General features: G+C 66.1%; 3 protein-coding genes across 7 annotated transcripts; 1 reads left to right on the forward strand and 2 right to left on the reverse strand.

Moving 5' to 3' along the window:
- The first annotated feature begins 195 nt into the window (after nt 1-195).
- On the forward strand, nt 196-1,805 carry POLR2L (RNA polymerase II, I and III subunit L). The gene is made up of 2 exons (XM_058526083.1): nt 196-344; nt 1,532-1,805. The coding sequence occupies exons 1-2, from the start codon at nt 250-252 to the stop codon at nt 1,638-1,640; spliced, it is 204 nt and encodes a 67-aa protein (XP_058382066.1). The 5' UTR covers nt 196-249; the 3' UTR covers nt 1,641-1,805.
- Nucleotides 1,806-3,195: 1,390 nt separating this feature from the next.
- CD151 (CD151 molecule (Raph blood group)) lies at nt 3,196-7,601 on the reverse strand. The gene is given in 9 exon segments (XM_058526082.1): nt 3,196-3,947; nt 4,040-4,126; nt 4,263-4,421; nt 4,538-4,594; nt 4,596-4,643; nt 5,152-5,226; nt 5,637-5,828; nt 5,994-6,121; nt 6,969-7,601. Coding segments are annotated over 8 exon segments (759 nt in total). The 5' UTR covers nt 6,075-6,121; nt 6,969-7,601; the 3' UTR covers nt 3,196-3,887.
- A 1,640-nt stretch (nt 7,602-9,241) lies between these two features.
- Nucleotides 9,242-14,023, reverse strand: CRACR2B (calcium release activated channel regulator 2B). 5 transcript variants are annotated; one of them, XM_058526087.1, is made up of 11 exons: nt 13,971-14,023; nt 13,535-13,621; nt 12,436-12,624; nt 12,245-12,356; nt 11,678-11,852; nt 11,081-11,227; nt 10,840-10,930; nt 10,593-10,685; nt 10,245-10,411; nt 9,924-9,995; nt 9,242-9,676 (listed from the first exon to the last, which is right to left on the reverse strand). In XM_058526087.1, exons 3-11 carry the CDS (start codon nt 12,595-12,597, stop codon nt 9,502-9,504), a joined length of 1,194 nt encoding a protein of 397 aa, XP_058382070.1. In that variant the 5' UTR covers nt 12,598-12,624; nt 13,535-13,621; nt 13,971-14,023; the 3' UTR covers nt 9,242-9,501. The 5 variants fall into 5 exon arrangements, with proteins under 5 accessions (XP_058382070.1, XP_058382071.1, XP_058382069.1 ...); XM_058526088.1 differs by lacking the exon at nt 13,535-13,621 and having other exon boundaries at nt 13,971-14,007; XM_058526086.1 differs by lacking the exon at nt 13,971-14,023 and having other exon boundaries at nt 13,535-13,674.
- Nucleotides 14,024-15,291: the final 1,268 nt, after the last annotated feature.

Consider the following 15,291-nt stretch of genomic DNA (forward strand, 5'->3'; position numbering starts at 1 on the left):
CCGCGCGGGGCCCGTGACCTCCGACCCGCGCGGAGGGAACTCGTGGCGGCGGGAGACGGACGCCGGCGGCGCCAGGGGCGGGCAGGGCTGGCTGGCGGCGGCCGGGGACTGGGCGGTCACCCCCCGCTCTATAGGCGCGCCCGGGGCGGGGCGGTCACCGCCTGCTCTATAAGTGCGCCCGCGGCGGGCCCGGCGCCACACGCAGAAGCGTCGCCGGGCGGTACGGTTGTGCTCTTCTGTTCCACAGCCATGATCATCCCTGTGCGCTGTTTTACGTGCGGCAAGATCGTCGGCAACAAGTGGGAGGCCTACCTGGGGCTGCTGCAGGCCGAGTACACCGAGGGGTGAGGCGCGGGCCGGCGCGGGAGGGGAGGCTGCCGGACCGTCGGCCTGCGGGCTGCGGACGGGGTAGCGGGGTCCGGGCCTGCAGGACGGGGTCGGGGTGGGGGGTCCCGGCCTGCGGAACGGGAATAGGGGTAGGGAGTCCCGGCCTGCGGGACGGGGATAGGGGTGGGGGATCCCGGCCTGTGGGAAAGGGACGGGGGTGGGGGGTCCCAGGCTGCGAGCGGGGAGTTGGGAGGGTCCCGGCGTGCGAGGTGGGCAGAGGCACTCATCAGATGCCAGGTGATGCTGCAGTTCCGAGGTACCTTCCAGCCTGACCTTCCCTCAGGACAGCGTTGCCTCCCACTGCCCGCCAGCTTGGGGAGAGGTGGGGTGTTGGGCATCAAGCAACTGGTGTCTTGGGGACACCTAGGTATGCTGGCGGGTTACCGTGCCTCTCTACCACAGTTAAAACTCTCAGCCTCCTCTCCCTGTGCTTGCTTCCTAATCTTGTTTCTTTGTCATTAGGTCCACATCTGTACCCGGCAAACCCACTTTCCTTTTAGGACGGAGGATAAGCTTTGTGACCACACAGCCGTCCTCATCAGGCTGTTGTGGGTCCCTTTTCTGTGCTTGCCCTTTAGCACTACAGTTACCACCATGCCTATTCTAGTCTCTCTTCCCTACTAGAGGCTAAACTTTGGGCCCTGTGTGGACAGCCCTGTGTCCTAATCAAATTTGAACCCCTGGGGCTTGGGGCATGCCAGCACGCCATAGGCTCTCAGTGCAAGTATGTTGGATGAACGGGGAAGCCATAGGTGGGCTGAGTGTTAGCGCCAAGCCCTGATGAGGCTGCTAGTGACGAGAGTGCTAGGGAATGGCTGGCAGCCTGCATGAGACCCCTTCCCTGGGATGCCATGGGCAGGGACCTCCCAGCCTGGCCTCCTCTTTCCCAAACTACTATCTCTGCTCGTTGGAGGCAATGATGTGGAAATATTCAGGCCTTGAGGGTGACTGGGGCTGGGTCGCAGGGAAATTGAGAGCTCTAATTGGCTCAGGAAATGAGAGAGGGGGCTCCCTGGAGTGGAGTGGGGCTGAGGAAAGATCCCACAGCAGCTGAGTGGGACTGAGTATGGCCTGTGCACGGCCCTCTGTCTGCCAGGGACTGCCAGGACAAACTGACCACAGCCCGTTCTCTCCTTGCCGGCAGGGACGCCCTGGATGCTCTGGGCCTGAAGCGCTACTGCTGCCGCCGCATGCTGCTGGCCCATGTGGACCTGATCGAGAAGCTGCTCAATTATGCGCCCCTGGAGAAGTGACTGCGCTGGAGTCTGCCCGCCCGCCTGCCGTGCTGACCACTTGCCCAGGGTTCATTCCACCCAGGGGTGGGCAACCAGGAGCAATGCCTGCCCCCAGCTGTGTGGGCGTGCGTCTCCCACTCTGGAAGGAATCATCCAGTAAAGGTCTTGGCAGAACCACAAGGAGGTTCTAACAGTTGGCCTGGTTTTGTGGGACTTCCCACCGCCTGCATTTCTGTGTCCTGTCTCATGCCTGAGGCCCCTTGGGGGTGAATGCAGCCCTCACTGCCCAGGAGGCGGGAGAGCCATCCAAATGGCAGCTGCTCCTCAGCCTGGAGGGTCTCCCTCTGGGGTGTGTGCTGTCACAGCCCAACAAAGCCACAGACAACCAGGAACCCTGGGGGTAGGGGAGATGCCGGGGGGACACTGGCATCCCCATGCCCAGGTTCTGAGCCCCCTTTAGGCAGAGCACAGAGGTCCCCACATCCTCTCTCCCAGGATCTCAAGAACCAGATTTTCTGGGCCCTGAATAGAGTGCCCACTGTGGTCATGGCTGTCCATCCTGAGGGTCCTGCTGCCAGAAGCTTCCAGGTTCCCCCCAAGCCCAGCAGGCCCCTCCCCTTGGCCAAGTTCCTGCCGAGGGCGAGGAGCAGGGCCTGGCCTCCAACAACCAGCCCTGAGACCCCCACAGCAGGTCGGGGGTGGCCCTGGGGAGGCTCTGCTGGGTATCAGGGCTGGCCAAGCTCCCAGTGTCCTGGGCATTAGCATTTATCTTGTGGACAGGCCAGAAGAGCTCTTTCCCAGGGGCTTGTCCTGTTCCAACTCAGGCTGAGCCTTAGCGCTGGCAGCTGTGACCCTGGGCGGGGGTCAGGCAGGCCCTGGTGCCCTCCCGCGGGCAGCAGGCAGGAACATGTGGTTAGGAGAGAGGCAGCCTTCTTCAGGGCAGGCCTGGATACTCAGCCATCTGAAGCAGGGTCCTCCGAGTGCAGATGACGAAACTGGTCAGGGGAAGATGGGGTCTGCCCGGAGGTAGACAGCCCAAGCTGTAGGGCACAGTGGCCAAGCCCTGGCTGCCCCTCCAGGCCCAGAGCTCTTGCTTTGTCCAGCCCCGGCTGCCATTGGCAGCACGTCCTGCCAGGCCTCAGGCACCGCATCTCCCCTGCACGACTCCTGAGAGGCCCGGTCCACGCCCTCCCGCCTCCGCCTTCTCGCACACCTGTCCCTACACGGTGGCCAGAGGATCTTTGGGAACCACAAGTAGGTCCAGCCCTCCTGAGGTCTGTCCCCATTTCCTCTCTGTGAGCTCCTCCCGCACCACCATCTTTCCACCCAAGAGTGGGGGAGGTTCTTCTGCTTCAAGGCCTGTGCTCAGTGTCCCTGCCATTGGCCTCCTCCCCCTTGAGACCCATCAGCTCTCAGGTCACACCCGGCTGCCCTGGACCCCGGGATGTGCCCTTCTGGCCCCCTGCCTTTCTCCTTTGTCATGGCACTGGGGGGGTGGGGTCTGTCCACCCTGCTGGGTGGGAGGGCCCTGAGGACCAGAACCGTCTTTCACTGACAGTAGTGAGCTCACCCGTCTGTTCACACACGTTTATTGAGCACCTGTTAGGTGGCAGGAGCAGTTCCAGGCATTTGTAACACAGCAGTTAATAAAACCCACAAACCCTCTGCACCGGGAAGGGGAGACAATGAGCATGTGAGTATGTGGCCTTTTAGACGGTGCTGAGAGCAGTGGAGAAAAGGGGGTTCAGGGAGCAGAGGGGGCAACAGAGGCACAGGATGGGGTGAGGGGGTCTCCTAGGGTGGCCCAGCCCCGTTCTACCCAACTTGCCTGCAAACCAACCCCTCTGACTCAGCAGAGGCATCAGGGAGCACCCCAAGGCCTCATGACCCCACCCCAAAGAAGGTGGCCTGGGAGGGGGCCCTTTATTGTCAGAACCCAATGGTCCTACCCCACCAGCCAGACCAGGACCCCCACCAGCAGACAGGCAGAAGTGCCGCCCCGCCCCGCCGCGGGAGGGGACCCTGCCTCAGGCCTCAGGACTTTGGTGTGCAGCAAAAGGCACTTGAAGCTCCCCCTGGGGCTGGGGGTCCCCAGAGGTCATGGGGGGGCAGAGGCATGAGAAGACAGCCTCCTTGGCAGAGGGGAGAGGGGCGGGAGTGGCATCCTGGGACCCCAGCCCAGGCCGTCAGTAGTTCAGCTCAGTAGTCATGGGCGGCGCGAAGCTGCAGCAGCTGCAGCATGCACGGAGGGCCGGAGCGGCACGGTCAGTAGTGCTCCAGCTTCAGGCTCTTGTACAGGCAGCACGTGAAGATCATGCCAAAGATCTGTGGCACAGAGCCGGCATGAGCAGGCCACGGCCACCAGCCACCTCATGTCCCTGCACCCCCCAGGGCCCACCCCGCCCCGCTGCCCACACCTGCACGCAGGCGATGCCGATGCCCACAGCCCCGATGATCCTCAGGTGCTCCTGGATGAAGGTCTCCAGCTTGCTGATGCAGCCGCCCTGGTGGGGGAGGGGGGCGCTGAAGACAGGCAAGGCTCCCAGCCCCCCAGCCACAGCGCCAGGCCCCCTTGGGGTGTGGCTACACCCGCCCCCAGCATTCTGGGCACCCTGGGGCCCCAGGCTCCCGCCAGCCTACCTCCACCCTGTAGATGTTGGAGGCGTGGTCCCGCTTCCCGCAGCCCGCCACCACGGTCTTGCAGCAGCTGTCGGGGACCACACGGCCGCCCGCCTCGCCAGAGCGGATCCACTCGCTGTCCTGCCAGTCCTGGGAGTTGTTGCTGCCACAGCAGTGGAACTGCAGCGGGAACACGGCCAGGCTGAGCCCCCACCCCCCCACCCCTGCAATGGGGACGGGCCAGGTCTGGGGAGGCCAGGGGGCCCTGCACGCCCCTCCCTGCGCCACCCACCAACCTCCTGCTGCAGCTTGTCCACGGCGCTGGTCACGCCCTCGTGGCCTGGCTGGTGGTACCCGCCTGATCATGGTGTCCTTCAGGTTCTCCTTCAGCTCCGCGTTCAGCTGGGTGAGGGGGGACAGCTTCAGCCACAAAGTCAGACCCTCCAAGGTGGACAGAGCAGGGCGGGCACGGATGGGGAGAGGCACAGGGAGGGCTGGGGTTGGGGGCCCGGCGGGCTGGGAGAGTCACCCCGGCGGCCATGGGGAGGGAGCTCCAGATCCCATAGACACGTGCCTCCCCCCAGGGGAGGGAGCTCCAGATCCCATAGACACCTGCCTCCCCCCATGAGCCCCAGGTGGGCAGCTTGGGTGCTGCAGGCAGGTTACCCACCCCTGCCGTCCACTTTCCCTCCTGTGACCCAGCCGCCACCTCCAGGGCCTGGTGGCACCATGGTCAACTCTGGAGTATGGGGGGGTGGGGGTTGTGTGTGCATGTCCCTGTGTGCGCGTGTCGCCTGTGTTCTTTCCAGTGTGTATGTGTGTGCCCTTGCATGTGCACACACCGCCTGTGCATGTGTGTGTCCCGGTGTGCTCGTGTCCGTGTCCCCGTGTGGCCCGTCCAGGCCCTCACCTGCTGGTAGTACACGTAGGCCAGAACGCCAGCAATGATCTCCAGCAGAAAGATGATGAGGAGCAGGATGAAGTACTGGGGGGGCAGGGACCCGGTGAGGTGGGGTGAGACCCAGACACCCCCATTCTGTGAGGACCGCTAGTGTCCAGGAACAACGGAGCAGAGCCCCCACCCTCAGCTCCCAAGTGGCCAGAGTGGGGCTCCAGGCAGCAGGTGGGGGCTGGGGACAGCCACGCTCCCCGAGGCTTTCTCTTGGAGCTGGTGTCAGCCCACTGGGACGTGGGGACTCCCAAGGCTAGGCAGGTGGGGAGAGACACTCCCCGAGGTGACCACAGCAGAGACTATCCTGCAATGTCACGCTCGACCCCTGGCATTCTCTTCTTCCCCCGTCAGGGCCCCAGATCCAGCCCCTGGCAGCCTGGTGGGGAGCACCCCTCCCAGTACCCCCATCCCCCCACACCCAGTACTGGCCAAGCCCTGCTGACCAGGCGCAGCAGGTTCCGCCGCTCCTTGAAGGTGGCGCAGCAGCCCAGGACACCAGTCACCATGACAACAATACCAGCCACCACCAGGATGTAGGCTGTGGCCAGGTAGGTGCCCGAGGCCAGCAGGCTGATGTAGTCACTCTTGAGGGCCAGCGTCCAGATGCCCACTGCCATGACGGCCAGACCAGCCAGCTGTGGGCAGTGCACACCGGTCACCACATCTGGCCCTAGGTCTGAGAGGGCTGAGTCCCCAGGCCGAGGCTCCTTCCGTGAACCAGGGATGGGAGGGAGGAGATGACAGTGGAGACATGGTGGAGGACAGGGGACAGGGGAAGGGTAGGTGTGCCCGCTGCTCACCCAGAAGCAGCAGTTGAAAGTGAAGAGCAGGTACTTGAGGCAGACGGTGCCGCATGTCGTCTTCTCATTGAACTCGCCCATCTTGGGGCCCGGAGGCGGGGGAGGTCAGATAGCCACAACACCAGGGCCTGACGGGAGGACAGCCAGACACCAGTGGGGACAGGGGGAGGGGACACAGATGGGGCAAGCCAACCGCTGCCCTGGGTGAAGGCCTTGGGAGTGTGTCCACGGGAACCAGGACACTTCCTGGGAGGGCAGCTCAGGAGCCCCCACCCCCACTGCAGGCAGGGCTGACATGTGGGGCCCACAGCGAACTGAAAGCCAGTCCCTGGATGGCCAGAGGGCCTGGCTTCCCTGACCAGAGCCCTTCATGGGGGCATGGGGGACCCCTAACCATCACTGGCTGACTCACCCCTGCTGGCAGCCAAGGGAGGAAGCCCCAGCAGGCACTTGAGGTGAGCTCATGCAGGCCCCACCCGCCCCCCCACAGCATTCCCGGGGTTCCACGTCACAGGCTGGCAGGGACCGTGACAGGGACCTATAGCTGCCGGAGGGGAAGAGAGCCACTCAGGCAGACTGGCCTGCCCATGAATAGCTGTGTGGCCTTAGGGAAGCTCCTCAGGCTTCTGTTGAAGAGGAAGCCTTCCTTCCTTTCTCCCAGCCAGGGTGGAGAGAATGGAGAGTGCTGGGCAGGCAGGGCTGGTAGACACTCCCCAGACCTGGGGTTCCTCCTCTGCCGGTCCCCATCACTGGAAAGGGGACAGCCACACCAACACCAGCAAGAAGTGCAGCTAGAGGCTGTGCTCCTCCCAGAGGCACCCCGGGGACACTGCCCACTCTGTGGTGAAGCCTCTGCACTGGGGAGGGTGGGGCACGCCGCTGGACACAGACGGCAGCTGAGCCCCGGAGCCACGTTTCCAGACAGGCTCAGGGCCGCCCGGGGCTGGACTTTCACCCACCCCGCCCAGCACTCACCTGGCTGGCCCAACGGCTCCTCCGTAAGACGGGTAGATGGAAATTCCCCAGGAGGCTCTACTAGAAGAGGAGGCCACAGGTCTGACCCACGCCAGATGGGCAGGATAGGATCCTGCCACCCCTCGTTGTGGTTGCCCAGGCAATGGGGCCGAGCTGGGCTTCCAGAGCAGGCAGCGTCCACTCCCAGCGGCACAGAAGGGAGCGGCCAAGCCCGGTATTTTGGTCTGGGCCAGGGCGGGGCAGGACAGAGGACATTTCTGGACAGTCAGATCCTGGGAGGGACCACACACCTTCTCCAGGCACCCCACCCTGGGCCTCAACACCAGACCTGCCACTGCCCCTTCCCCCACCAAGCAGCAGTAGCTGCAGCCCGGGGAGAAAACAAGGCGCAGACCCTATAACGGAGCCAGCGGGCATGAGCCCACTCCCCGCCCACGCGCCCCTGGGCCTGCTCCGAGGTGCCAGGCTTCTGGGGAGGCTGGTTCCGAACACAGACCAGCCCCCACGGCCCGCGCACGGGCGGCCGGCTGAGGAGGGGCCCGTCGTTCCGGGCGCGCCAGGCGGATGTGATCCCCCGGGGAAAGGGCGGCCAGAAATAGTTCCCGCGGCCTGAAACAAAGCTGCCCCGCCCCGGCGCCCGCCACTCCACCGGGCCCCTCGGCGGCCCGCGCCCCAGGGAGGGGACCCCGGACCCCGCTCCAGCCAGGCCCGGCGAGGAATCCCCGCGCTGCCGCGGTGAAGTCACCGCCGCCGCCCCCCGCCAGGGCGAGGCCGACGGCCTGCTCCCTTGCACCCGGACGGTGGGCGGGCCTGCGGCAGAGGGAGGGGACCGGTGTCCGGGGACAAGGAGTGGGGTGCTCCAGTGGGGCTCCTGTCCCGAAGGGGCCGCTAGGCCTGTCCGAAGACCTGAGAGGGAGGCGCCTGGCCCTCGCCACGAGTCCTGTTCCGCCCGCCCGGCCTCCCGGCGCCTGCAGCCGGGCCCCCGATCCGGGCCGCTCAGGGCACTGGGCCCCCCCGGCCAGCGGCGCACTCACCGGCCACGCGTCTGAGTCGGCCGGGCGGCGGCGGGGGCGGCGGCTCCGAGCGCCGGGAATGCGCGGCCGGCCCGGGGCCTGCGAGGGAGACGCGTCGGGCCGCCCACCGCCCCGCCCCGCCCGCAGGCCCCGCCCCGGCCGGCGGCCGCGGGCAGGTCTTGGCAGGGCTCGGCGCGCGGGGGCGGGACGCCGGCCGGCGCGGGCGCGGGGGTCGGCGCGGGGATCCGCCCGGGGCTGCGGTCGCCGGGCGAGCTGTGGCCCGGGGACGTGCACAGCCCAGCCAGGGCCCACACCCTCGGGAAACTGGGGAGCGGGGCCGGCGGCGGCGGGAGGCGCCGGCCAGCCTGGCCGAGACCCTGGACTGTGTCCAAGACCCCGCCCCCCGCCTAACACCCCATTCTCTCCCCCCAACTCAGGGACCACCGGAGGCTGCAGGGGTCGGCAGAACAGATGCTGGCCTGGGGGGAGGGTCTGGAGGTGCGGTCAGATGCAGGAGTGGGGGCCTCTCTGGTGCAGTGTGGAGGGCCGTGTGGAGGGGAGGCCTAGGATCCCCGCGAGAGAGAGTCCAGTCTGGAGGGTACGGGGCCTGGGAGTGGGGGAGGGAGTGAGGAAGAAAGGGCAGAGCCTGCTAGCCTGCTGGACTGGGAGGCTGAGAATGGGAGTAAGGAGGGGGAGAAGACTCCCGACCCACCAGGCTCATCCCCAGCCCCTGGGGGGCGGAGGGGGCGAGTCTGAGTCTGCAGGATTAGGGTTGGAGCATCTCTCCTTGGACAGTGGGCAGCACTCCTCCGCGGCTCCCTGCCCGTAGCTCCGCCGGCTCCATCAGCTCCCAGCTCCCAGGCAGGGTGGAGGGGCATGGGAGGCGGCTCCAGACCCACCCCGTGAGGCTCCCCTCAGGACCGCCAGACTCTGGGGAACTGAGCTGGTCCACCCAAGGCTGTGCCAGGGCTGGGATGGGCAGGGAGGAGCCAATGGAGACCAGAGTGGGCAGGAGACCCCACCTGGGGTTCCCTGGCAAGACAGTGGGCCTCAGTCCCCTCGTCGCTACAGAGGGCCCCTGGGGCTTCAACTTTGGACGGTGAGGGCTGGGGGGCATGACCAGGGACACCCACAGCCCTAGCACCACGGGACCATGGACCTGTACCACACATGTACCATGCATAGTACACATGTGACATATCACACGTGTACCACACAAACGGTGTGGCTCACCCACACAGAAGGCAGAGGAGGCTGAAGTGCAGTCAGTGGACTCTATTTGGAGGAGGGGGCTTTTCTGCTGGACAGAGATGGGCTTGATGGGATGGGGACAGGACGAGGATCCGCAGCGGGGTACATGAGACCCTGATCACCCCAGGGTTACTTCCTTCATGTCTGCAGGCAGGCAGGCCAGTTCAGTGGATAGAGCCCATGTCCTGGATGGGCAGCCCCCAGCCATGACGAGTCACCTTCAAGGGCCAGCTTCTCCAGGTAACGCTCAGTGAGTCACTTGGGGCTGGTCAGCGGGCACTGGGAAGGTGGCCAGAGCCACGTCTGGGCGGGCGAGCCCAGCAGCAGCAGCAGCAGCAGATGGGCCCGGGCAGACGGGCCGTGGCCAGAGCCTTCCTGCGGCCACTGCCCAGCCGCTTGGCCTCACAGGCGTCCCTCTCGTCTCGTAGCCGAGTGTTCAGCTCCCTGGGGAAGGGGAGTCCAAAGGCTCTGAGAGGCCTCAAGGGGCAGCATTCCTGGGCGGGGAAGGTGGGGGCTCTGGCTCTCCTTCAGACCAGAAGAGAGGTATCTGTCTGGGGCTGCAGCATGAGGGATGGCGGGCAGACACTTGCTCGAAGTGGGATTGGGCAGTGGTCAGGAATGGCTGGAAGCTAGGAGTTCCCGAGCTGAGATGCGCTGAGCCCCTTCCCGCCTGGCCTGAGCCCGACCGCACCTGAGGAGCTGCAGTTGTCTCAGGAGGCTGAGTTTCTCTTTCTGCATGTTCCTTGAGACCGTGACCATGTCTCTGCAGGAGGAGGGGGGAGGTGAGAGGTAGGTGGTGACCTGGATGCAAGGAGGCTCCTTGGGGCGCTCCACGACCCCCTAGAGGGCCCTACCCGACCCTACACTGGAGGCGGGGCTGAGACGTGGGATGGGGACGGAAGCGGCCCACACCTGAGCCCCAAGGGCGTCCCGGCCCCGCCACGCCCGCCGGCTCCACCCCCTCCCCGGGAGCCGCCCCTGAGAGCCCGCCCCAGCCCCGCCCCCCAGGCACCGTTGGGTTTGCTCCTGGCGGCCCCGCGCCTCGCCCTCCAGTCTGCGGAGCTGCTCCTGCGCCCCCTCCAACTGCGTGCGCAGCGCCTCGTTGGCCCGCCACAGCTGGGCGTTCTGCGCCTGCGCCTCCAGCTGCTCGGTAGCCCGGGCCTGCAGCTGCTGTTCCAACTGGGGGGATGTGGGGGGAATCGAGGCTAGAGGGGACCTCCCCTCTTCCCCGCGGTGCTGCCTTTGCCTCTGACCCCCAATAAATCCGGGGCTGGGAACACTGAGGCCCAGGGGACCTCAAGGCTAGAGCGAGTGCATGCGTGACGGGGGCGTGTGCTGGGGCGGGCCGGCGGCCGCTCACCTCCCGCTGCCTCAGGCCCGCGCGTTCCAGCTCCTGCTCGCGGCTCTGCAGCTCCAGCTCCAGGCGGCCTCTCCGCTCCTCCCGGGGGAGCTCCTGGGACGCGCGTGGGGCACCTGAGCCTCCGCTGACTGCGGAGGGGCAGGGACCGGGGGTGGGCCCGGGGTGTGACCCATTCAGAGAAGGCGGAGCCAGGGAGACACGCGCGTCTGCGATTGGGCCGCGCGCGGGGGCGGGGCCGCGGGCCCACCTGACTCCGCAGGCGCTGGCTCTGCGCGCGAAGCAGCTGCTCCATCTCCTCGTACAGAGAACGCACCTCTCTCTCGTGCTCGCTCTCCCGCCTTAGGGAGACCCAGGCGGGGGTGGGGGGAAATGGGGAGGGGCACAGCTGCTTAGAACCTGCCAGCACTGCAGCCCCCAGCCCCCGCTCCACCGTCTCCCGGGGCGCTGCCACCCGGCTCCCAGGCCCCGCCCCGGTCCCTCGCCCTCACCGCCGCAGCGCCTGCTCCAGGCCGTCCCGCTCTCGGGCCGCCTCCTCCAGGCAGGCCGACGCGCGCATCAGAACGTCCTCGAAGGAGCCCAGCAGCTCGGGTCGCTCGTGCTGCAGCCGGGTCCAGAACGTCCGTACCGCCCACTGCCTGCAGGGAGGGGACAGGGGCTAAAGCTGAAGCGGGGGCTCCGCACGCCACCCCGAAGGGTAAGATGTACCCCTGCAGCTCTGGACAAGCCATGCGCCTTTGCCGCATGCAGAGCATCCTTCTCGTGGTGCTTTCGCTGAGCCTGGGATCTGTGCGTGTGTGGGGCAGCGAGGTGTCGCGGGTCCGCGGGGCTGAGCCCGTGTGTACGTGGCTGTGTGCCAGGCACCCTCCCTCCTCCCCGCAGCCCTGGCTGCTGCCTCGTGAAATGCAAATTCTGCGGGAAATCACGCCCGGCTCCTCCCAGGTAGTTGCAGCTGAAAGGGAACCACTGGGCCAGAGCCGGCCTAGGGACCCTGCAGGCGAACAGACACGCGGGCGACGTGGACAGGCAGCATGCAGAGGGAGAGAGAGAAGACGAGGGAACTGGGAGCGGGACCAGCACCAACTCACTCGCCTAGGACCGGGGCCACCCCCAGCTGCTCCAGCACAGTGCAGAATCTCTCCTCCTCCTCGTCCTCCAGGGAGCCCCCGTTGCCTTGCACATCCCACCAGCCCGACTCAAAGGTTTCCTCGGGAGGCGGGGAGGGCTGTGTGCCCTGAGCCGACTCCACCCCCACAAACTTCCCTGCGGGCATGAGAGGGAGAGATTACCAGGCCTGTCCATTACCACTCCACTCACCCGCCTCCCCCCAACACATATCCTGCCCTTTCTCTGAGCCCAGTTTCCTGTTTTTCTTCCTTATTCTGGTCCGATTCTTGGCCTGGGAATGGGAGGTGACAGCCAGGCTCAGGCCAGAATGAGGCACGCCTGGCTCCCAGCCCCGCCTGGGTTTGGCAGAGGAGAGCAGGTGGGGAAGCAGGAGGGTCAGCTCCCCATGAGCCACAGCAGCTGGGGGGCTTCCCGTGGTGCCTGCGTGTATAGACGCGGGAGATGGAGAGGCTCGGGCTGTCGTCTGTGTGGGCTGTGGAGGATCTCAGGGGTGGGGCGGCAGAGAGGGGCTCAGGGGCCGGGCTCACGCAGGCCAAGGCAGAACTCCCGAGCGGTGAGGAAGCCTGTGCCGGCCTGGTCCAGACTTTCGAACACAGCCTCGAGCTGTTCGGACGTGAGTGGCAGGTCGCTCTGCAGGCCCTGGCCGGGCAAGGATGGCAGGGCTCAGTAGCCGAGGTCAGCCCCAGGCTGGGGCAGCCTCTGGGGTCGGAGGACTCACCTGCAGGTCGTGCCGAGTGATGAAGCCCTTGGTCTCCTTGTCACACAGCAGAAACAGCTCCTGGGCCTGCTCCAGCATCGCTGCCTGTGGCTCCATGGAAACCCCTTCCTCCTCCCCCTCCTCCTGGACCTCCCCAGCCCCAGGTTTCCCAGGGCTGGCCATGGGAGTGGTGGTCTCGGCTGTGAGGTGCTGTGAAGCCAAGGAGGAGTCAGGGCCTGAGCAGAGCTCAGAGGAAAGGAGACGGGAGGAGAAGGGAAGGCAGCGAGAGGGTGAGGAGTGAGTGTGTCTGAGGGCTGAGCCAGTAGCGCAGAGCCAGCAAGAGCAGAGGGGCCTCTCTGCACCCGGGGGGCAAGAGGGAAAAAGGCATGGCGGAGGTCCAGAGAGGAGGGGCAGCTGGGGGCGTGTGGCCCAAATGGGGGTAGTGCTGCAGGCACAGGTGTCACCGTGGGGTGAAGCAGGCTCAGGGCCTGTGGGGGCCGCTCAGGGAGCCAGTGCAGGAGAGGATAGGCTGTGGGGAGGGTGCAATCTCGGTGGGGGGACAGCTATAAAAGACCTTGTGATGGACAGAGAGGAGGAGGGGGCTCCTGGCAGTTGAGGGGAGAGGGCTTGGGTGAGGGAGTGGTAAGGGGGAGGAGCTGAGCAGGTCCTGGAGTTGGGGACCTGGAGACCGAGCTCACCCGGCTGGGCTGGTGGGAGGAACTGGCCAGTTGTGACTAAGTCCTTAGCCCCTGTGTCTGGGCCTCAGCTGCCCTCACCTTCAGCCAGCTGGCAGGCAGGTAAGCTCCTCCCCAGCCACAACCCCTCCCACCGGGCTCCAGGCCCCAGGAGTGCAGGTGTAGGGTCCGTCCAGGGCGCCCTCCATGGCCCTTGTCAGGAACACCTTCAGATTCTAGGCTTAACAGCCCCTCCCGCTACCCTAGGGCCCTCCCCTCCACCAGACCCACCCCCTCCAAGTCCCCGGAGCCTCCTCTGGGCCTCCCTCCCCGCAGGGAGGGGGCTGCCCTGCCCCCCAATCAGAGCCACCTGTCCTTCCCACAGCACCCTGGCCTCGGATTTCCCAAAGCTAACCCCCAGCGTGGCGACACCACCATAGACACACCTGAGACTCTGGGGTCGTCTCCTCTCAGTTCAGGATGAGATTGCCTCCCCACCTGTGTTGAGGGGGCGATCTCCAAAGAGGGCAGGTCTGAGGAAGGGGAAGAGGGGGGGACACGGGGCCAGAGTCATCTCCCCCCTCATGCCGACCTTTCACCGGGCGGGTGCACCACCCCTCTGGCGGCCGGCGGGCTCCACGGGACCAGAGGTCCATCCCAGCCGGAAGCTGTGCCTCCGCCGGGCTGGGGGAGCAGGGAGGAAGGGCCGCCGGGCCGGGAGCCGCTGTGCCCCGGCCCCTGGGGGGCCGGGCCCGCCCTCACCCTTGCCACCTCGAGCCCCGAGGGGCCCCAGAGTCCCCGACTTCGACACACGGGGGTCAGCGCTCCCTGCGGCAACTGGGAGGGCTGGGGGCGCGGCCTGCGGACCCAAGAGGCACCTACCTGCGAGCTGCACCGCCGCACCTGCCGCGCTCCCGGCCGATCCTCCCGGAAAGGCGGCCAGCACGGGGAGCGTGGACCGGAGCGGCTCCTGCTGCCCTGCAGGCACCAAGACCCTGGCGTGGGACGGCCCCGGGCGGAGCTGCAGCCGCTGCTGTCACCGTGTCCCCGCCTCTCGGCGGCGCTGCCTGGGCAGCTGGCTCTCGCCCCACACTCCGCCGCGCCCCTGACCCTCAAGGCCCAAGTGCCTGTCCCAGCAGAGCCAGAGTGCACGGTGAAGCCCAGATGACCCCGGGGACCTGGGGACCCTTCCTGAGCAAGGCCAAGGGGAAGAGGGGGGCTGTCCTGAGGATCTGGATTTAAGGCACCAAAAGTGTGTGTAGGAAAAAGCCAAGGAGGAAATAGACCAAAATATTTTCAGTGGTTCTCATGGAGTGGGGTGACTTTGCTTTCTTCCCTATCTTTTCCTGATTTGGGTTTTTCCCAGTTTTAAACAATAAACATGTAATATACTAGCAAACGGTATTTTAAATCAGCAGCATAAATGCCTTGCACGTGTGAGGCAAGTGAGTGGGATGGGGCAGGAGGTTGTCACCTCGGCAGCCCCCCCAGCACTCCTCTGGGGGCACAGCCCTGATGGTTCCACTGGGGGAGGGCTGGGAAGAGGAGCTGGGTGGGGCCTGCGTGTGACCTTCCTGTGGGGGGAGAAAATGCCATCCTCTTCCCTCGGGTCCCCCTTCCCAGCCCCAGCTTGGCCCCTGCACCCACCTGGCTGCGCTGGGGGCTGGAGGCCTCTGCCTTTCCAGGGGCTTGGGATCCTGCTGAACTAGAACAGGTTGGGCCTATGGTACAAGACCTTGAGAACGCGAGGGGGGCGGCCCTTGGCATACACGCACCTGGGACCTGCCCGGCCGGCTCTCCCAGTCCTACAGTCCCACTACGACCGTTATTGTTGGCTGGGGGCTGCCCCACGCCTTGGGGGAGGGGGGCAGGTGGGGACTGAACCAGGCAGGACTAAGAGCTCAGGACACCCAGCCAAGTGCCCGGCTCTGCCCCAGCACCCCTCACCCCCTGGGCCCTTGTAGTCACCAAGGAGGGCTGGCCACATTGCCTCACTGCACAGGGCAGAGGACGCTTCCAGGAAACCGTCTGTCCCCCAGAACAACATCCAGCCCCCTTTTGCCCAGATCTCACCCCGCCTAACTTTCCAGACCCCTCCTGTGTAGTGGCAGGAGACTGAGTACCCATTGGGGAAAGGGAACAGGGGAACAAGGTGTGCACACCTGGCCAGTGAGGCTTGTCATGACAAGGGGAAGACCCGCAC

This window comes from Diceros bicornis, chromosome 31 (assembly GCF_020826845.1).
Source record: "Diceros bicornis minor isolate mBicDic1 chromosome 31, mDicBic1.mat.cur, whole genome shotgun sequence".
Taxonomy (NCBI): Eukaryota; Metazoa; Chordata; class Mammalia; order Perissodactyla; family Rhinocerotidae; genus Diceros; species Diceros bicornis.

Coding starts and splice junctions, on each gene's coding strand:
- POLR2L (XM_058526083.1), top strand. CDS start 250: ATGATCATCCCTGTGCGCTGTTTTACGTGCGGCAAGATCGTCGGCAAC. Junction 345..1,531: donor CAGGCCGAGTACACCGAGGG/GTGAGGCGCGGG, acceptor CCTTGCCGGCAG/GGACGCCCTGGATGCTCTGG.
- CRACR2B (XM_058526087.1), bottom strand. CDS start 12,597: ATGGCCAGCCCTGGGAAACCTGGGGCTGGGGAGGTCCAGGAGGAGGGG. Junction 10,412..10,592: donor CGGGCCTGAGGCAGCGGGAG/GTGAGCGGCCGC, acceptor ACATCCCCCCAG/TTGGAACAGCAGCTGCAGGC. Junction 9,996..10,244: donor CGCCAGGAGCAAACCCAACG/GTGCCTGGGGGG, acceptor CTCCTCCTGCAG/AGACATGGTCACGGTCTCAA.